The sequence below is a fragment of the Phacochoerus africanus genome, chromosome 6, assembly GCF_016906955.1.
Source record: "Phacochoerus africanus isolate WHEZ1 chromosome 6, ROS_Pafr_v1, whole genome shotgun sequence".
In the NCBI taxonomy this organism is placed as follows: domain Eukaryota; kingdom Metazoa; phylum Chordata; class Mammalia; order Artiodactyla; family Suidae; genus Phacochoerus; species Phacochoerus africanus.
Window position 1 is genome coordinate 36,961,284 of NC_062549.1, and position 21,509 is coordinate 36,982,792.

At 47.6% G+C, this 21,509-nt stretch overlaps 1 protein-coding gene across 6 annotated transcripts in view; it reads right to left on the reverse strand.

Annotated features, from left to right (window-relative positions):
• Positions 1-21,509, reverse strand: part of VPS13B (vacuolar protein sorting 13 homolog B) — a 717,975-nt gene that overhangs the window by 13,643 nt on the left and 682,823 nt on the right. For all 6 annotated transcript variants that reach the window (XM_047783533.1, XM_047783534.1, XM_047783535.1 and 3 more), the window contains exons 55-58: positions 14,624-14,742; positions 9,950-10,755; positions 4,894-5,070; positions 2,512-2,682 (exon numbers count right to left, since the gene is read on the reverse strand). In XM_047783533.1, coding sequence (XP_047639489.1) covers positions 2,512-2,682; positions 4,894-5,070; positions 9,950-10,755; positions 14,624-14,742 — 1,273 coding nt within the window. The remainder of the gene's footprint in view (positions 1-2,511; positions 2,683-4,893; positions 5,071-9,949; positions 10,756-14,623; positions 14,743-21,509) is intronic.

Sequence of the window (21,509 nt, forward strand, 5' to 3'; positions counted from 1 at the left end):
ATGGTTCCTAGTCGGATTCGTTAACCACTGAGCCATGACAGGAACTCTGCATTTAGCAGTTTTAAACACTGTTTCTGGGAATGGATTAAATGGCAGCAAATCTATGCCTTTCCAGGTGAGGGGACGTGGTTGGTCCTACTCTTGCTCTTCACACATCGAGGAGCAGATGTTGTGAGAGGACCCAGTGGGATACAGAGAGTTCTTGAGCTCTGCCAGGAAAGGGGGCTGGTCTGGGCCAACCTTAGTCTGAGGAGGCCAGAAATGGACACACTCCCTGAGGGTGTGCTGCTGGGAGCAGAGCTCTTGGGGGCCCTCGGTCAGGCCGGGGCTGGGGAGTTCCATCAGTACACCCTGTGGAGGAGGGATTTACACCAGCCCCAGGTCTCCCTGCTTTGGGGAATTACTAGAGAGACAGAATGACTCCGTGAGCCTACTGCGGTTTCCACGGACAGGCTAAATGACTCCCTTGTGTGGACAAGCACAGTCCAGGACAGAGTGACGACAGCAACGTGCAAAGGTTGATGATTTTCTACCCTGGTTAATAACAGAAGCCAGGAGTTCCTGTTGTGGCTGAGCAGGTAAAGAACCTGACTAGTATCCGTGAGGATGTGGGTTTGATCCCTGGCCTTGCTCAGTAGGTTAAGGATCCAGCGTTGCATGCAAGATGCAGCATAGGTCACAAATGCAGCGTGGCTGTGGAGAAGGCTAGCATCTACAGCTCTGATTAAACCCCTAGCCTGGGAACTTCCATATGCCACAGGTGGCCCTAAAAAAAAATAAAATAAAAAACAAAACAGAAGCCATATTCCAAAGGCTGGCATCACAAAGGCAGAATCATGGCTCCCCAGGTAACTGATTTTCACCATCAGGCACAGTTCTATGCTGTGGAAACTGGGTAGCGGGTGTGGGCTTCTCGGGGTGGGAAGAGAACAGATTAGTCGGGCTGGAAATGGCCACATGCCAGCCAGCTAAGGTCTCCTCTGTGGAGCACCTCCCTCCAAAAAGAGCTTGGAGGGTGGCGAGGAAGCTCTCCTGCCCCGAGCAGAGGGCATGTGAGGCCACACTCTGAGCAGAAAGAGGTCCCACGGTTCCCACATAATGACTCAAGGCCTCCAAGATAACCTCATTGTCACTTCCTGTGGTTACAGCCACTTTACCCACCGGACTAAAACTAAAGCGAAAATGCTGTTGCCACTGCCCAGATGGCTCTCTGCCATGACACTCTCAAAACCAGGCAACCGTTCCTTTGCCACCATAACATAACGGTAGGTGCTGTCTACCGGAACATGGACTGTTAGCCTAGCACACATTCCTTCAATGGTATTTCCAGCCCCGGATTACAAAAATGAAGCCCCGAGGTCACAAAGAGGGGACCCGGACCCTTGCAGCGGGGTCTGCCGGCTCCTGAGGACCACCGCCACCCCCCCACACCCCACCCCCTTCCCCAGGGCAGCCACACTTCCTGGTCCGGCACATCCTCACAGGACCACGCCCCGCACCAATGCAGCGTAGGACCTTCACAATTTCTAGTAACTTAGCTGAACTCGTAACATCGTACTGCTTCCTCTCAGAGCCTCAGCTGGCTGCGCCGAGAGTGGCGGGATGGTGTATAGAACTGCAGCCTGGAGAGGACAAATCTTTTCAAGCTCATCTTTTCTGACCTTTGCTCCCTGTGCTTTGGGCCACTTTGATCTCTGTGAGATGCACACTCCTTCAGATGCTCCGCAGGCAGGCTGCCAAGCAATACAGTTTGAAATTCCTTTGCAAACAAATAAACAAAAGATACCCTTGAAAATGCTGCTCTGCAGAATTTCAGCTCTGAAGCTTCCCTTTTATAGATGTTTCCAACGCAGCTTATTTTTCAAACATTCGTAATATTTGGAAATACCCAGAGCGCTCTTCACCTCTAGCTATACCATATGGCTGCTTGACAAGCAGTAATTACGCGAAGTCAGGATCCTGCACTCTTTAAAAAAATGAAAGGCAAACGTGGGCTCCTCACTGAAGTTTACATGACACCAGCACACTGCTCAAGTGCCTCTCCAACAACAGCAGGCTTTTGCAGGATCCTTCTCTCGCCCGCAGAGAAGGAGCAAGGCTTTGGGAGGTTTACCTGTTACTCCCTTTAACAAGCAGACAGCCTGCTATGTGTCCCTTCCTTGGGTGGACACCCCGCGCGGGCCCCCAATGGAATGAATGATGCGTTATGGAAGCCTTGACAAGGCAGAAAGGCAGTTCTCACGAAAGGCACGGAAAGGTGGTGCCCAGAGTTTGGCCGGGAGAAGGATCGGGCAGGTCTGGGATGACAGGCCTGCCCCACCACACCAGGGCTCTGCGGAGGGTGTCGGGTCCCAGAGCCTCGCTGGTAGGAACCAGAACACGGGCCTCATCCTCCCCGAGCCTCCACTTCTCCGGCAGAATGACGGGAGGTCCACTTCCACCCCTGGTCCCGGCCCGTGGACCTCCATCTGCGGGCTGACGCCCGAGCCCGAGTCCCAGGCGACCCCTTACCGAGCAGGCTGATGCCCAGCCGGGACAGGCCCTGCCGCAGCCCCTCGCCCAGGCTCTCCGGGAGCTGCCGCCGCCACTCCTCCTGCCGGTTGTAGTGCTCCTCGTCCAGCGAGAGCCGGTCCATGTTGCGGGCCAGACTCGTGGCCAGGTTGGTGATGGAGGTGAGGGTACCTAAGGGCACAAGAGCAAAAGGGTTGGCCTCCTGGTCCGCACCGGGTGGCCCGGGGGGAGTGGTCCCGGAGGGCAGTGGGGGCGGGGCGGGGCGATGGCAGCCGCGATGACCTCTGGACGTGCTGACAGAGCTGCCTTAAGAAAATGACGTGGAGAAGAACGTCTGCTTACGAGGGTGACAGCACTCGTCACGAGAGGGGCTGGACAGAATCTCTCACCAGGAAAACGCCTGGCGTCTCAGAGGAAGCTCCCATCCCATTGTCAGGGTTTGGCTAGAAGAGTTTTGGAGCCCTCCCTGAAGCCCAGTTTGGAAGGTTGTTACAATTTGTCTGCTCTGATGTTAAAGGTTAAGGTTATGTTGCTGAATTTTATTTTATTTTTTTGCCTTTTCTAGGGCCGCTCCCACGGCATAGGGAGGCTCTGAGGCTAGGGGTCGAATCAGAGCTGTAGCCGCCAGCCTATGCCAGAGCCACAGCAACGCGGGATCCGAGCTATGTCTGTGACCTACACCACAGCTCACGGCAATGCCGGATCCTTAACCCACTGAGCGAGGCCAGGGATCGAACCCGCAACCTCGTGGTTCCTAGTCGGATTCATTAACCACTGAGCCACGATGTAAACTCCTGTTGCTGAATTGTAAATCGACTGTAACAACCGTTTTGTAACTTTAGGAATACAATTTATTCCCTCCTTACTACTGCAGTCATGGAGATACTCAAGTTTGTCATTTGATAGGCTGAGGCAATAATTATCATGCCACAGAGAATGTGTGTGATTTTGATCTTCAGGATATTAACTGGAAAAAATGTGAGGACAATAAAGGGAAAGCCACGATTCTGTCTGGTTTTCCCCGGAAAGGCCATTTCTGCATCTTATTTAAGACAATCATAATGCCGGCTAGCAAGTGTGCTTAGATCTCAGTGAGCAAAACTGAAAGACATCAACGGACATATCCTGAAGTTAATGAATTAGTTCATCTGTTATTAGATGTTTAGTTTCAAAAAGAAATGGAAGATGTTGTTTTTGCAGCTGCATCTTTAAAGTAATCTGTAAAGAAAAAAAAATCGATGTGCGTGCACACACACACACACACACACACACACACACACACACTGAATGGATTCTGCTAAGAGAAGGGGAGAACACGTGTAAAAAACATTCAGTGAGTCAGGACGCTAAAATTACTGCTGGAGTTCAATTTAGCAGGTGTTGGTTGTCTTATTTTAAAATAAAAACAACAGAACCACAAAGATTCAAGTGTCAAGAGTGAGAAATCCACCAGTGACTCATCTGTGAGTTCCTGCAGCTCAGCACACGGGCCTCCGGGACGTCTGGGGCCCGGGGGAGTGGTCCTGTCACTGTCCATGGAAGTTGGTTTATCGCTCCCGCCTCTCTGGACCATGGCTTCTCATATTTCAAGCTCAAGTCTTTCTGGAGGCCTTCTAGAGACTTCCATGACATGCCCACTCATCACAGTGTTGCAGTACAGTTGACAGTAAAAAGCTTTTTACGGGGGAGAAGGCCTTTACCCTGTTTCCCCTGCCTCCTGCTGAGAAGAAAACGGGGACTCACATGGCCCTTGTTAGTTCCCGAGTCACTGCCAACCTGACCAAAATATGGGCAAACAAACACACGGATGAAAGGAAAGCACGCTCCTTCCTGTGGGCAGCAGCTTGGCGTCTGTGTCTGATGAGCTGCCTGGGCCACAAGATGGCAGTGTTGATGTGGCGAGCCTGGGAGAAGCTGGCTCCTTCCCCTCCACGCCGGCTTCCACGTCAAAATGTATCCACATCTTTACAAAAGTTATGACAACTGTATCTACACTTAAAAAAAAAAAAATATGAGGCAACACAGGGTAGGATTTCTGATGCTTAGCAGAAGTCCCGAACACCTTTAATATTTCTGTGTTTATCACATGGAATAATAGTTGAGCCAATGCTTGTTTTCCCAGTGGGAGGTTTAAAATTCTGAAGTTTCTGAAACATTTTCACACACTATAGGCAAGCAGTGCTCTGCTTAAAACATAAGACATTATATATGAGCTTTGTTACGAATCCAACATTTTGCTGCCAGTGAACACGCCAAGCAAAGCTGGGGCAGAGTTAATTCACTGAACACTTTAACACGTTCTTGAAAAATAAAAAAATAAAAAAACAAGACAGGGAAGGAATGAAAATAAGGCATCGTGACAAAAGGAACCCAAATAGCTACCTTTGGAAATGTGCTTCACAAATGACGTTGTCCCTCTGGAAACCCCGCTCACAAAGGCTCCGGGACCTCGGGTCAGCCCCTCGTAAGGAAGCCTGAAGAAGTCGGCGATGCCATTCCCAATGCTTCGCACCAAGCTGGCCGGGCTGCCGAGGATTTCCAGGGATCCAACCACCCAGCCTGTGAGGGACCAGAGGGAAGGGGTTACTGAAATCTTAAACACAGCCCTTTCCACATTTGGGAAAAGTGACCCATTTTCCCAGCAATTCATTTTTCACCCTAGCATTGAGAATGTAATAAGCGCCTTTGGAGCAAATATGGGAAATAACTCATTCACTGTGAATTCATAAATGGCAAACTTTCATACTTTATAAATCAAAGTGATCCTTCTGGCAGCCTCACAAATAGCTTTAATATGACTTCCCTGCCCGAGCCTCCTGGGTTCCTGCTAAAAGGGACCTGTGTGCAGGGGGGGGGGGGGCGCGGGCGGGCTCCCACCCACCCCAAGAGAAGGCGGTCCCTGGGGCTGCAGGTGTTCACAGGCTGGGAAGTTATCTTGCAAACCTCCTTGGGGCAGCAGAGGCACCAGGAGGAGGAGGAGACGCCTGGGTGGGTGGGGGAGGAGGCCAGATGCTCAATGGGGTGTTGCAAAGGGGATGCATGGTTCTGACAAGGATGGAGGAGTTACTTTTAATCTTTCCCAATCCTACCAAGCTTTTGGAGTGGAGCTGGAGCCAGACGGACGTCTCCCCTTCAATCCCAGCTTCAGTTGTGTAAACGCTGGTGACTGGGACACGCTGATTAGGTTAGGGAGAGGGGTGTGTTCCCTGCAAAGGTCCCAGGAGGGGAGCTTTGGATCGGGTTTCGTGCTGAGCTGGGGCTTGCCAGGAGCCAGCCCACTTAGGGGCCCAACTGCTCAGCGCACTGTCCTGTGGGAACCAGAGGGGCTCCCCTTCTTCCCGGGTGGGGCTCGGGGTTCTTGCCCAGAGGATGGGAGGCGCAGGCTTGGCCAAGGGTGAGCGCACAGGAGAGGGGGATTCCGAGCAGGCAACTTCCAGGAACAGGCTGACCTCCCCAGCCCGGGCCAAGAGTGCTTTTGGGGTGGGGGGGGCCTCGAGGACAGGACCCGTGTGGGAGTCAAGCCTCCCTCCCCAGCAGGTTCTTGGAGGCCAGGCCTGGGCAGAGACCCCCAGTCAAGTTATTGATCCTAGAGGGTAAGGAAGTGTGGGAGCAAGTGCCAAGCCAGAGGCCTGAAGGGCTCCCAGGTCCAGCCCTTGTAAGGAGGAAATTTTCTTAAATTTTGAGCCCAGCTCTTTTCTCTGGAATGTTAGGAGACAACACCAGGGTTTAGGCTAAAAGAGGGAATAATTTCCAGAAGATGAAGATTACAAATGGGAGGACCTATGGGTGTCAGGCATTCAATGCACTTCATTTGCATGGCAACCGTGCAAACACTAGTACCTGCATAAATTAGATTCGCTAATGACGGAGCCTCTCCCTGGGATCAGGGACTGTACCATGCACAAGAGAGCCCAGTCCGATGTGGTGTTACCCTGTCTCCACCATCTCAAGGGTAGGCAGGACGAGGAGGAAACTGCAACTCAGATGCTGAGACAATTCTCACAATCTCCCTACCGGTACAACACGTGGGAGGGCTTCCAAGCCAGTTTACGTTTTTGGTCTTTTTAGGGCCGCACCTGTGGCATATGGAAGTTTCCAGGCTAGGAGTTAAACCAGAGCTGCAGCTGCTGGCCTATGCCACAGCCACAGCAACACCAGATCTGAACGGCATCTGCAACTTACACGACAGCTCATGGCAATGCTGGATCCTTAACCCACTGAGCGAGGCCAGGGATCAAATGTGCATCCTCATGGATACTAGTTGGGTTCTTAACCCACTGAACCACCATGGGAACTCCCAGTTTCCTGATTCCAAAGCCCACCCTCCCTCTTCCTAGGAGCCTGGTCTGGGAGTAGTCAGGGTACCACGGAAGGTTGTGGACTATTCTTGTTTGGAGGGCCCTCTCTGGAGGTAAAGAAACAGCAAATTCCTTTTAGCCCAGAATATTTGTAAGGTTCTCCTGGAGGCAGAAGACTGGGGTAGAAACAACCTAATCCCCCTTCTCCCCAAAGGTTCCACATAGAGATAAGGAAAGGGAAGCCACTGCTGCAAAGCAAAGACCACACACTCTGCAGCAGGCCCTTCAGGCCACAGCATAGGGGGAAACTCTCCAGCCCTTCAGCCACCCCAGCCCCAGGAAGGTGAGATGGGCTCTTCTGGGTTAGGACCATTGCTGATGGGAAGGCCACAGTGGGCCAGAGCTACTTCTCAGTGCATCTGAGATGGCCAGAAAAGGACCAAGCATCCAAGGACAGGCCTTTTTTAATTGCTCCAAAAGCAAATATATCTTTGGCTTATTCGTGTGGAGATTTTTGTTGAAAAAGGGTGTGTGTCTGGCTTCCCATCAAACTGAGCCTTGGAGGTAGAGAGGGACCCCGGGAAATGACGAGGTCCGCATTCTTTCCTTCAGATAGGGTCAGTTGTTATTCATGTCTAATTACTTTCTTGTTAAAACCTCTACAGGCACTTCCCTAGAAATGAGGTCAGGGTATCTCAGTCATCCTCGTCAGGAACCTAATCAAGCCCAGTGGGTGAATCCTGCCCCCTGGGAGATGTAGAGGCAACTCCTCTGCTCTCAGGCCAGCCCTTCCCCTGCCTCTCCAAGAAGGCTAGTACATTCTCTTTAAGACGCATCTGCCCGGGGGCTGGTAACCCCCCACCACCTTCCCCTTTGCAACTGCTTTTTTTTCCTCCAGATAATCTTCAGATTGTCTGTAGGCCATTGGTGACAGAATTCCCAACAGGCCTAAAAACTTGGCCTTCGATTTTAGAATTTCTTGTCTCATCATATAATGAGATTGGGACAACAGCTTAGAGAATTTTGAGGTGGATTACAAAAAAATCCAAACAGAATGTTCTTGTGAAAGCTTGTGAAAAACAAACCAAAGAGAGATCATTTCTAGCACAGAGGCTGCAGGGACGTGGTTCCTTGGTGCCACAGTTGGGGTTTCTCTGCCAGCACGTTACTGGTGGGTCCTCCCCACAGCTCTGTCTTATGTGACGACCCATGGACAGGAGGCCGATTCCAGCTTAGGAACCCACATGCCTGCATCTCGTGTTAAAAGCCAAAATTGCCTGAAAGAGTACGTGCTTAATATGCCCATGTATTAAAAAAAAAAAATTTCTTAGCAAGAGGGAAATAGTCTTGATTGTTGTAAAAGTTAGCAAAACAGCAGTTCTGGCAGGGCCCTCTCTTGATCTTACCATTTTCTTTTTTCTTTTCTTTTCTTTTTTTTTTTTTGTCTTTTTAGGGTTGCACTCACAGCATATGGAGGTTCCCAGGCTAGGGGTTGAATTGGAGCTGTAGCTGCTGGTCTATGCCACAGCCACGCCAGATCTGAGCTATATCTGCGACCTACACCATGGCTCATGGCAACACCGGATCCTTAACCCTCTGACCGAGGCCAGGGATTGAACCTGCGTCCTCAAGGATCTTAGATTCATTTCTGCAGCGCCATGATGGGAACTCCCGATCTGGCCATTTTTAGTTGAAAGTTCTGGTAGCCCTCTTAACTCTAGGAATTTCATTATGAAGAAAGTGGCAAATGTCACCTTCCCGGTATGGCAACAACATGGGTCCATCACGCTACCACATTAACCCTCCATGGGAAGGCACCCACCGAGCACGGCCACAAAGGTCTCTCCTTGTGACTTTCAGAAAGTAAGACTTCCATGGTCTTTACCAGAAGGGGCCATGAGACCATCTCTGGTGTGGCTTGGTACTAGTTGCTCGAAATCATCGGAATGCGAGGGGCCAGATCATCAGACTGAAACTGCTTTAGAGTGAATTTAGGTGGGGAAGGCGCGCTCCGAAGCCAATTACCATCGGGAATCCGGAGACAGCCTGGTCTCCAAAACAACCTTCAGCGCACAGTGCTCCCCATACAGCGTTTCGTGCACATATTCAGACCACCCCCTGCAGACGTTTCCCGCTCAGGTCTGGGGAGAGGCTGAGACACCGATAGCCTTTTCTTTGCCATCTGTCTAGACAGGCAGGGCCACCCCAGGTAGGTAGAAGGCTCTTTATGCATCTGACGAGCACACAAATCCTCTGAATTTCTCACCTAGAGCTATTCATGGACTGTAATGAAGAAAGCTAACAACCCAGAACTGGATTCCTTTTAGGCCCAGGGACAGGGCCTGGGCTGGCTTTCCTGGCTGCACTAGTGCGCTGACACAGGGCCTTGTGCCTGCGAGGAGCTGAAAAAGTGTTTGCTAAATGGGATTAAAACTCTATGTTATATAACAGCAAATATAACAGCTACCAGTGCTTGAGTGTTCCTTAAGTGGCAACCAGAATTCAGGGTACTTTACATTCTTTCTTTTTTTTTCCTTTTTGGTCTTTTTCCTAGGGCCGCATCCTCGGCATATGGAGGTTCCCAGGCTAGGGGGCGAATCAGAGCTGTAGCCGCCCGCCTACAACCACAGCCACAGGAACACCAGATCCGAGCTGCGTCTGTGACCTACACCACAACGCCGGATCCTTAACCCACTGAGCAAGGCCAGGGATAGAACCTGCAACCTCATGGTTCCTAGTCGGATTCGTTAACCACTGAGCCACAACAGGAACTCCCATACTTTCATTTTTATCCTGTCGAAAACCTTAAAACCCATTTTATGGACGAGGAAAATGAGACGTGGGAGGTTCCATAACATGCCCAAGGCTTCAAAGCCACAGAGTGGCAGAGTCTGGATTTAAATCCATCACAAAGGCCAGGCTTTTGGCCTCCCACCTCCCACTGTGCAGCTTCCCAGTGCTGGAAATTCCTAAGTCTGCCCCAAAGCCTTTCCTTTCTTGCTCAGGCTCCAGCTCATCCCAGCCCCTCCAGCGCATCCCAGCCCCTGGTCACCCTTTACATAAAAGCTCCAAAGCATTTTCTAGACACACTGTCTCCTATTCCTCGTCTTCCATTTCCTCTTAACCAGCCGAGTCCTCACCTGCCCTGAAGAGAGCTCCCGCGGCGTAGTGCATGGCCAGAGCGTGGACCAGCTGTCTGGCCGTGGTGAAGATGGGGCCTCTTTCGAACACGGAGAAGGAGAGCGGAGTGTGGTCCGAGGCGATGTACAGCTTGAGGGAGGCATGGATGCTGACGAGGAGGTTCACGGGCTGTATCACCAGCTTCCGTAACCTCACAGGATGCACCAGGGCCCTGGCGTGCTGCCGGACTTGCAGGGGCAACCCCTGTGTGCCCCCCGCCAGGAGCAGGGCGTGAGCGGCCGGGCCGCCGCTCGGAAGGTAGGTCTCAAACAGGGTTTTGATGTAATAGACAAATGTATCTTCCACATACAACCGGGCAGGTTTCAATTCAAAACTGAACTCGTTAATATCAAAGGAGCAGCTCTTGCCCTCTGCTAAGGTGACGCAGAATTTGATAAAACACTTCTTCCTGTATTCTTCCAAATCGTGGCTGGACACAAGGAGACTCTGCATTTTGGCACACGGGCTGGGTTCCGTTTTCTCCCCCTGGCAGACCAAGACGGCGAAGTGGAAATTGGACTTGTTGTACAGCTGGTTGTCCAGCTGCAGGTCCCCGCAGCAGACCTCCACACAGTAAAGGTGAACCAGGGCTGCAGCCACCTCTTCCCCAGGGAGGTGACCGGCCACTGGGGCCAGCCGGAGAAAAACATTGTCCAGTGTGAGTCGCAGAAGTTCGGACGATACCCTGTGGTGGGTGAGGTCATCCAAAACGGCCACACTCAACTGAGTGATGACCATTCGCAAGGCCACAATCTTCTCCGGAGTTCTAGAGGAGAAAAGGGACAGGACATGAGTCGCCTCCTGCTTTGCTTCGCCTTCTTTTCTCTCCCTCCCTCCCTTCCTTAATGTCTGATTGTTTAAGGCCAGGGTCTTATTCCACACCTCCTGATGCCCCATCGGATTCTCATAAGAAACAAATAAGACCTCTCTTCAGTACATCGTGCCTGGGCAGAGCCAGTCGCACTCCAAGGGTATTGGAAATGTTCCCCATGGGACTATTACAAGTTCTTGCCATGTTTCTGTATCATGTTTCCCTTATCAACACCAGATTTTTATTCCAAAGGCTCTCTAGTTCTCTATGCATTACTTCTCTGTCATGATCAGCATCACAAGGTAGAAAGTCACAATAAAACAACCAAACTGGACAAGTAATGCAGGCAGAGGAAAACGTACCCTGAACTCCCACCACAAGGGCCCAGCTCCCGGCACTGCAGGCCGTGCTCTGCTCTTGCTGCGTGTTTCCAGCGGAGCTGCGCGTGTTCCGTCTCTGCCAAGCCCTCCCCTGCGCTGAACCACTGAGCTCTCACCCCCTTCAAGCTCTCACCCCTCTTCTGCATCATCATTTCTTCTTCACTCCTCGCAGCTTATAAACATGCTGTTATTTCTCCTATCGTAAAACAGCCTTCTTGTAACCCTACTTCCCCCTCTGGCTGCCCCTCATTTTCCTGGTCATCCTTTACATAAAAGCTCCAAAGCATTTTGTAGACACACTGTCTCCCATTCCTCATCTTCCGTTTTCTCTTAACCAGGCTCCAAGCAGGAGCCTCCCGTCAAGGCCCCCAGGGATTTCCCTGTGGCTAAATCAAGGACGGGCTTTTGGTTTGTGGCTCACTCACCCTACAATGGCATTTGACATGGTAACTTTTTCTCCTCCAAGGAGGAATCTGCTCTCAGCTCTTCTATGTCTGGTCACTCATCCTCATCCCCTCTGAGAGTCCCTCCTCTTAAAGTTAAGGTGCCCTGGTCCTCTTCCCTTCCCATCTCCACTAACTCCCCTTGGTGACCTTCATCCAGGCCTGTGGCTTGACGTGCATCTCCAGGCTGATGACTTCCAGCGTCACAGAGTCAGCCCAGAACTCCCTGTGAACTCCAATCCTGTACATCTAACTGCCCGTCCACACAGGAGTCAAACTTATTTATCAGATCTCAAGGAATCACCCCTGTAGTCAAATGCTTGATCTCACCCTCAAACCCACCTAGAGTCATTCCCATCTGAGTTCATGACAACCACATCCTGCCAACTGCTCAGACCAGAAGACCTCCCTGATGCCTCTACATTCAACTCTTAGCCAGTGTGTCCGGGACATTCCACTGGCTTTTCCTTACAAGCAGATCCAGACTCTGACCATTCCTTACCACTTCTCCTGATGCTACCGTCTAAGATTTCAGTGCCTCTCCACTGTAATAACCTCCTAATGAGTCTCTTTGCTTCTTCCTTTGCTTCTCTACAGGCAACTTCAAAAGCAGCCAAAGTTCTCCTCAAAATTTCCATCACCTCATGTTATTTCTCTGGTCCAACAGCTCCGGTGACTTCCCCATTTCACTCAGAAGGACGACTAAGCCCTACACAGCATGTCCCCTGCCTCCAGGGGACCTTGGCTCCCTGACCCCAGGCACCAGGACTTTCCTGTGCACCCTCTCCACGGGGCCTGCACTAGCCTCTTCTCTGCTCCTCCAATATGCTGGGCACACTGCTTCTGACCTTTGCACCGGCTGTGTCCCCTGTCTGCAAAGCTCTCCCCCAGAAAAGCCACATTACTAACCCCCTCGCTGCTTTCAAGTCTCTGCTCAAATGTCAACCTCTTGGCGAGGCTTACCTCCACCAGTTTTTCAAAACTACATTCTCTCTGTCCCTTTGCCCTGGTGCTCCTGGTCCTTATAAGCAGGCTCTGTGTTTATCCCAACAGAAGGCCAACCTCCTACAGAACCCGAACATTTCCTTTTTTATGATGTTTATTCTCTGTCCTCCCATTCCACAGCTCTAAGAATGTGATCTCTTTGAGAGCAGGGATTTGGGCTTTTAGGTCACCGGTGTATCCTCATCTCTAGAAGAGCATTTGGAAAATAGCTGCTAAATAAATGAATTACGGAAATACCAGCCAATGCTTGTACCTCTCCTACCGCTACCACTGAATGTGAGGCTTGTTATACTACTGTCATTAACGAGGCCGACTAATGCTCTAGATAAAAACATTCCTGAAATTGTTGGGTGGGCTTGAAATTTGGGGTTAAGCGGTTTAAAATTTAGCATCCAGTTTTGTTACACTGTTAATTCATTTTGCAAAGACTTGGAGGCAAAGGAAACAGTCTACCCAACCTGTTCGAAATACTGTAAATTCAAATTAATAATAATTGGGCAAGGTCCAAATTAATGAGTTCTTAACCATGTGTGAAAAGCAAGAAACTTAAAAAAAAAAAAGCAATGTAGGAAAGTTGCTATTATTATTTTATAATTTAAATACAAATTTAAACAATACATTCATTTTTCTGATTATAAAATAAATTCTTGTAGAAAATTAAAATACAGAAAAATTTAAATAATCACTTATCACTGCACATCTATTAACAATTTTGATTCTTTTCAGTGCTATTTCTAGTAATGTGTCCGTGTGAGAATATCGGTGCATATATATACCTGTGTGTATATATAGGTACACATAACTAGGATAGTTATATATTCCATTTTATATTCTGTTTGCTTTATTTGCGATTCATCATTCATCACATCTATTTTTCCATTCCACTAAAATCCTATAGGCCTTTTTTCTGTGGATATACCATTTTTTTAATGAAGATTTTTCTTTTTTTCCTACTGTAGCTGATTTACGACATTCTGTCAATTTCTGCTGTACAGCAAAGTGACCCAGTTATATATACACATTCTTTTTCTCACACTATCCTCCATCATGTTCCATCACAAGTGACTAGCTACAGTTTCCTGTGCTATACAGCAGGTTCTCACTGGGATGTACCATTTATGGTATATGTGCATCTCCTCTATTCCCCTGCTGATGATATCTGTATCCTGAATATTTTCCCATTCTAATTAGCAATGTGATAAAACCCCTCTACATAGCCTTGCCTAGTTCTCTAAGTACTGCTTTCACTCTTAAGCTCTTAAAATTCTCAAAAGTGGAATTTCCAAGCCAAAGGGATTTTAAAGCTCTTCATACATACTGCTAAAGTGCTTTCCAGAAAAAAGTACCAACTTACACCCTATCTGGGACTATATAGGATGGAACATCATTGTTAATTCAATAAGTTATATCTTATTTAAATTTGCATTTCTTTGATTACGTGTGTTTCTTCTTCCTAGAATTTTCTGTTCATGTCTTTTGCTGTTACTTAATTTTTGGAAGGAGGGACTATCTTCACAGCATTCCTACTGAATTATATGAGTCTTTTTAAATGAAGGCTATTAACTCAGGTTCATATTTGTAAAACCTGGCTGCAACATTCAGGTCAAAGGGGGAAAAAATGTGCCTCTCAGAGGTGAATTTATTTTTGCTCTAACTGCCACGTCTAAGGACTAATTACTAGCTTGTCATATGAGATACGGAAGTGTTATGCTATCTCATGCTAATGATAATGTGTAATTGTAAGAGGCATGTCTCCGTTTGGAACTCAGCTGGTAACACTTACCACAGAAGAACTGGAAGGGGTACCCACAGAAGATGATATATTGCTTCTTATTATGCATGTAATTTAACGTGAATAACCATATCCTTATGGATTAGCATAATTAACACAAGGCTTTAAGGTATATATGGATGACAAAGAAGGGTAAGTAGTAGTTGACAACTTTTTTAACAGGAAACATACCCTGCTGCCCCTGGGATAATAATTAAGCCTACCTGCGGGTGTTAGTTAAAATGGGTCCAGCTTTTCCTTCTGGGGCCACACTGATGAAGATGGTGCCACCCTGATGGACAGTGTCCACGTATACACAGCCAAAGCCAGTCAGGAACACAACCTGTGGAAAGAATATTCAAAGTCTGATTGAAAAGCAGTAAGAAACACTCTTCAAATGTCTTGGGTTCTGAGGCAATACCACAAACACTTGCTGGTTATATTTCTTTATATCCATGCGTACAGGCCATTCAACTGACTTGAAATGAAAAAAAAAAAAATCAAATCCAGATTTTTCAATATCCAGCTGTAAGGTTCATAGAGAAAAAAAATGATGGATGATAGGGCATGAGTGTCTTCATTCCCCGCTTCTCAGAAAGTGGCCAGTAACTCTGTATGGGCTGGAGCCCAGCCATGGGCCAGCCTGATGTGTGTATATGAATTTGTGAGGGGAAAAAAAAACAACAACCCTCAAACTCAGGATTTGAAATGGAACGTGCAAAAAACTCTCAGACTCCTGAGTACTCACTTACTACCACGAGGATGCCCTTCTACGCTGGGGACACAAAAACATACCCGAAAACGCACCAATAAGATGTGTTACGACCCCATCAAGGTCCCTCGCATAACCTGTGGCAAGAATGTCAGATAACTTCATGTGCTTGGAGTCAAAATTAATTTTTCTTCCATGAGAAGGTGGACTAAGACCTAAAAAAACGTTCTATCTCAGAAGCCAGGTGCCAGGCCAGCAGAACAGATGTCCTTTCAGCATTAAATACCGATGCTGCTTAAATGGATAAATATTTGAAAACAGAACAGAGCTATTTGAAAAACAACTCCAAGAACATCGTGTTCACAGCCAACATTACCTGAGGGTAAGGGCAAGAACCTCCCCGTGTTTGGGAACTGGTGATTTGCAGGATCCCTTCAGTCCAAGTCCGGGCCCTTTATTATTGTTAGAACAGCAAATAAAAGAGGAAAGACTCAACATTCCTGGATGAAGGAACAAAGCTAGGTGTCTGCCTGGCATGTAATGAATGCATCCTAATTTTGACCCAAGGAAGAGGTACCAGAAAGCATGGACATAGAACCACAGGAGTCTGTGATTCTTACTCTTGGAAGTGACTTCAAGGTCCCTGGGCATCTTCCTTGTACAACGGTACCTCCTTCAGAATTCCTGACTATCTTTCACATCCAGAGCACCTGGATGTCCTCTTTGCCTCCTTCCTGTCTTCCTTTCCTGCTCTGCCACCTCCTACACTAGCGCTCTTTTTCATTCTACCAGCCACTGCTCTTAGTCAGGCCCTTGTCTGCCCCTCAGCACCCTCTGTGGAGAACTCGCTTTCCCCCATGCAAATCCCGTCCAGATCCTCTGTATCTTTGCATAGATAGGGTAAGGACACCTTATTCTAGGAAGGAATTCTCATATTTTTCTATTCCTTTCCTCAGCTCGATACCCACTCCTCCATTCCTATGGCACTTTAACCACCCTTCTTTTTCTTTTTTCTTTTTTTTTCAGGGCCACACCTGTGGCATATGGAGATTCCCAGGCTCGGGGTCAAATCGGAGCTGTGTCTGCGACCTACACCACAGCTCATGGCAATGCTGGATCTTTAACTCACTGAGCAAGGCCAGGGATGGAACCTGCAACCTCATGGTTCCTAGTAGGGTTCGTTGACAGCTGAGCCATGACGGGAACTCCTTAACCACACTTCTGATCACAAATCTTATTGTTTGGATTACAGGCACCAGTTTCTATCACAGATGCAGTCACTAGACTGTCAACCTCTTGAGGGCAGGAGTGGAGTCAGTTTGCATTTTTGACGGATGTGTTTCCCAAATGGATTGTTTTGCAAAATATCTGTTTCCAAAGACTCTGCATCCTGAATTTGCCCTTTTTGTTCCAAGATAAGAATTGACTATGATCAAGTGTGGAATGAAGCCCACCTGAAAAAAATGGCTCAGCTCACGAACCTAAAACAAAACAGACATTCTTTGGGAGACACTCACATTTATAAAAGCTATTATTTTGTGTGCTGTGTAAAGTAAGTCAACTGCTTTTTTATTAGGCTCACAGACATGGGATTACTCATTTGACACAAACCTTAAGGGCCTATGATCCCATCTATATCCCCTCCTCTCAACAACTGTCCAGAACTTCAGGGCATACCCCAGGGTTTTAGCAGAGAGTGCTAAAAACCAGAACTCGCTTAAAGGGGGGTGGGGGGACAGGATCAGAAGAGGGAAATACTTATTGTTCTGCTCATTCTCAGAGCAATCTTCAGACATTAGGAAATTAGGGTCCGTGTGCTTCCTAAGACAGTAAAGATAAGGCAAGCTGATGGTTTCTGTTAAAACTGCCTGGGGACTGTGAAACCAAGAAAATGAACCTAAACCTTTAAAGTACTTCTGCTCAAAAACCTGGACTCTGGGGAATTCCCGTTGTGGCGCAGTGGTTAACGAATCCGACTAGGAACCATGAGGTTCTGGGTTTGATCCCTGGCCTCACTCAGTGGGTCGAGGATCCGGCATTGCCGTGAGCTGTGGTGTAGGTTGCAGATGTGGCTTGGATCCTGAGTTGCTGTGGCTCTGGCATAGGCTGGCAGCTACAGCTCCAATTCAACCCCTAGCCTGGGAACCTCCATATGCCATGAGCGTCACCACAGAAAAGGCAAAAATAGACAAAAACAAATAAAAAAAAACCTGGACTCTGGAGAGAAATTCTGTTGGGCGTCCCTTTTACTCATCACTAGAACGGAAGCAACACAGACTTGAATTCTTGCAGTCTCTTCTCATCTCTTTTCACATGCAGAGAAACAACTCCCAACACCAAGCATTTCCCAGGATGGCGCTCTAGGGATTAGGTAGGTACCTAAGGGCTAGAGGAAGGAGGCACCTATACCCAGGTCTGAGGGACATTCAAATAAATGCTTGTTTTGCTCTGACAGTTTGATCATTTAAGTATTCAATTATTCAACCAATCGTTGGATATTTGACATGAACCTACAAAGGGCTCCTCACGGCAACAGGCACTGAGAAGACAAAAATCACGCCCTCAAGGTGCTCACAGCTTAGTTGGTGAAGAAGCAAAGTACACAAATAAAGAGAAAAGAGCTAACAGTTCCAGGGCAGAGATTTATAAAGAGCTTCTCCCTCTTAGGGTGTTAACCATTGTGGTCTCTGTGTAAGCTCATGAGGGTGACAGTTTTGTGTCCATTTTTTTTAGTAATAATAACCAGCGCCTGGTGTTCGAGAAAGATCTGAGCGGATGTCATCTCCGTGTCCACTCACGTCTGGCTGCCCAGAGCCCTCTCGGCCTGGAGCAGGATTATACTCCTAACCCCCTTGCAGTGAGGTATGGAGATGTGCCTTTGTCCAGCGGGCTAAAGGCAGAATTGACAGGTGTGAGTTCTGAGCCAGAGCTTAAAGGAGCCCCTGCTGCAGAGACTGAATTAAGGCTTTATGTTCCATGTCAGTGGTGGGCCAAATCCAATCAGATTCCTGTTCTTTTAAATAAAGTTGTTAGTTTATGTTCATTTATTTGCATATTGACTCTAACAGCAGAGTTGAGATACTGTGACTGGGGCTAGATGGCCTGCAAAGCCTGAAATATTTACTATTTAGACTTCGAAGAAAAAGTCTGCTGACCCCTGTTCCAGGTGGTTGTGGTAGGAACTGCACATCCAGGATCGATGTCCTGGTTCAGTCCCTTCTCATACTGACACGAAGCTTGGCTAATGGGATGTCAGCAAGCATGAGGCAAGAAGCAGCATGATAAGGCTTGCTTTTGGGGATTAGTGCCCTCACCAACCATGTAAGGAAGCCTGGTCTAGCCTCTCTACGGAGGAAAGACCTTGCAGTGAGAAAGATGCCCCAGAATTCCCTTCGTGGCCCAGTGGTTGGCGAACGTGACTAGTATCCATGAGGATGTGGGTTTGATCCCTGGCCTCACTCAGTGGGTTGAGGATTTGGTGTTGCTGTGGGCCGTGCTGTAGGTTGCAGATGCGGTTCGGATCCTGTGTTGCCGTGGCTGTGGTGTAGGCCAGCAGCTACAGCTCCAATTTGAGCCCTGGCCTGGGAACGTCCATGCGCTGCAGGTGCAGCCCTAAAAAGCAGGAAAAAAAAAAAAAGGAAAAAAAGAAAGATGCCCAGACTTCCCAGTTGAACTCATGCCTTGGCCAACCCTCCATCAGACTGCAGCTGCATGAGTGATCCCAGGCTCATGCTGCAGAAAAAACACTCAGCCACACCCTCTGATTCATTACTGTTTCAAGGCTCCAGGTTCTGGGGTGGTTTGTTACAACGGAACAGACAGAAGGTGGTGGCGCCTCTATCAACCTGGGTCCCTGAGGAACCAGGTAGAACAGAGTACTCTGATGACAAACACTGGGATGCAGCATGAGCAAGAAGTAAATGCTGGGACTGTGATAGGCAGCTTAACCTATAGCCTTTAGCATAACCATATCCTATACTAATGGATAGAGATATTGGCAACAGGTAGGGTTCCAGCAAAAACCTAAAATATAGGTTTTTGGCTTAATGGTCAGGCAAGTAGAAATTCATATCGAAAGCTACAAGAATGGAAATTCATGTTACGAAGTGGCAAGAACCTTAGTAAACTTGTCTGGGATTACTTGGGAGATAGATCGTAAACCTAATAGATTTGTAGCTCTAGAAGATGAGGCTTGAAAACAAAACATTAGTAGTGTGTGTTGGCTGTTGCTGGCTGTGTCTGGCAAAGTATTATAAAGAAGAGATAGGGTCAGGAAAGAACTGGCTTATTTGCAAATAAAAATTAAAGAGAATAAAGCGATCCCAGAAATTCAGGGCTTTGCAAAATTAAAAATTCTTTTAAATTCCCAAAGAGCAAAAGATAAGATTTAATCTTTGAACATGAAGGCAGATTAATACACAGGCTTAGGGCTACATACAGGCATCAGAATTCACTGTTAAAACTTCCTAATTGTTAAAATGAGTCAGAGAAAATTTTAAGTGAATAGTATAGCTTTGCCACAGAAGCTCCCATATCCAGAGGTAAGGAAACAAGACAGCCTAGAAATATGTCTTTAAAAGGACCTAGGATGTGGTTATTAGTGCCTAGAACTCTCTGGAATCAAAGAGATCAGAAGTCTACTGAGTTTTTGAGAAATTACTGCTGCCTAACAACTTACGAACCTAGACTAAAAGAGTCTGTGATTGATGATTTGAGACTCAATACAATTTCAGATGTGGCCAAGGAGGATCTCTGAGGGTAGTTTCGGGGACTGGAGGAGTAACGGTAACAGGCCCCTTCCAGGAGCAGAGACAGGGCTTAAAGGCCATTCCATGCAAAAAAAAAAAAAAAAAAAACCAAGAACCAAAAACCAAAAACCAAAACCCCAAAACAAAACAAAATCCAATTGCATAGCACTGGGAACTACAGTTACAGATAAGGAACAGTGTAATATAACTTGTGCTTGATGTTATATTCAGTTATCTTTATTAGAATGATTATTTGCTATATTTCTCTTCCACAAATGATATTTTAAAAATTATACCAGTTTAATTTCTAGTAAATAGGTTACAAGGAGATGGCTAGGAAATAACTGAAAGTATTCTTGAAAATCTCTCTTCTTTTCTCCATCTTCTCTCGCATTTTCCCTCAATAGGCTATATGTGACGATTCAGGGATAACCAAGAGGGAGTTATAAAGCATCATGGCAGGGAGCCCTGTATTAAATAACGGGTATCCCTGCCTTAAAGCCCTTAAGTCACCCTCTCTGCCAATCTGTACTAATTCCCCTTCAATTGGGCTCCAGTGCCCACTATAGCACATCTTGCTGGACCTCATCTCTCTCCAATTCTTTCTTTTACCTGATTCATTTTGCCTCAACTTCACATTTTCACTTCCTTTCTGATGGCCAATTTTTAAAAAAATATCCATCCTTAAATTGTTGAAATGTTAATACTAGAAAATATTACTTGATACAAAAGAAAACAGTAAAGGGGTAGGAGTTCCTGTCGTGGCGCAGTGGTTAACGAACCTAACTAGGAACCATGAGGTTGCGGGTTTGATCCCTGGCCTTGCTCAGTGGGTTAAGGATCCAGCGTTGCTGTGGCTGTGGTGTAGCCGGCAGCTGTAGCTCCGATTCAGCCCCAGCCTGGGAACCTCCATATGCCACAGGTGTGGCCCTAAAAAGACAAAAAAACAAACAAACAAAAAAAAAAAAAACAAATAATAATTTGAGGTACAAAAAACAAAAATGAAATGGCAGGTATAAATCCAACTATTATAAAGAGGCACATTTTATAATGGGTTATTTTGTGTCAATCTGATGGGGGGGGGTGGGTGCCAGATGAAAAAACATAATTTCTGGAGGTGTCCCTGAGGGTGATTCCAGGTTAGATTAGCATTTGAATCAGTGGATTCAGCAGGCTGCCCTTCCCAGTGTTGGGGGACCTCAACCTATCCACTGCAGGCTTGAGCAGAACAGAAGGTGGAGGAAGAATTTGTCCCTTTTTTTCCCTGCCTCACTGCTTGAGCTGGGACATTTCATTTCCCCCCCTTTTTTTTTTTTTTTTTTTTTTGCTTTTCAGGCCGCACCTGTGGTATATGGAAGTTTTCAGGCTAGGGGTCCAATCAGAGCTACAGCTGCTGGCCTACACCACAGCCACAGCAACGAAGGATCTGACCCAAGTCTGCGGGATCCAAGCCGAGTCTGCAACCTACACCACAGCTCATGGCAACGCCGAATCCTTAACCCACTGAGTGAGGCCAGGGATCGAACCTGTGTCCTCATGGATACAAGTCAGATTTGTTGCTGCTAAGCCACAATGGGAACTCCTCATTTCCTCTTCTCACGCCCTTGGACTGGAATTTATAGCCTGGCTCTCCCGAGTCTCCAGCTTGCC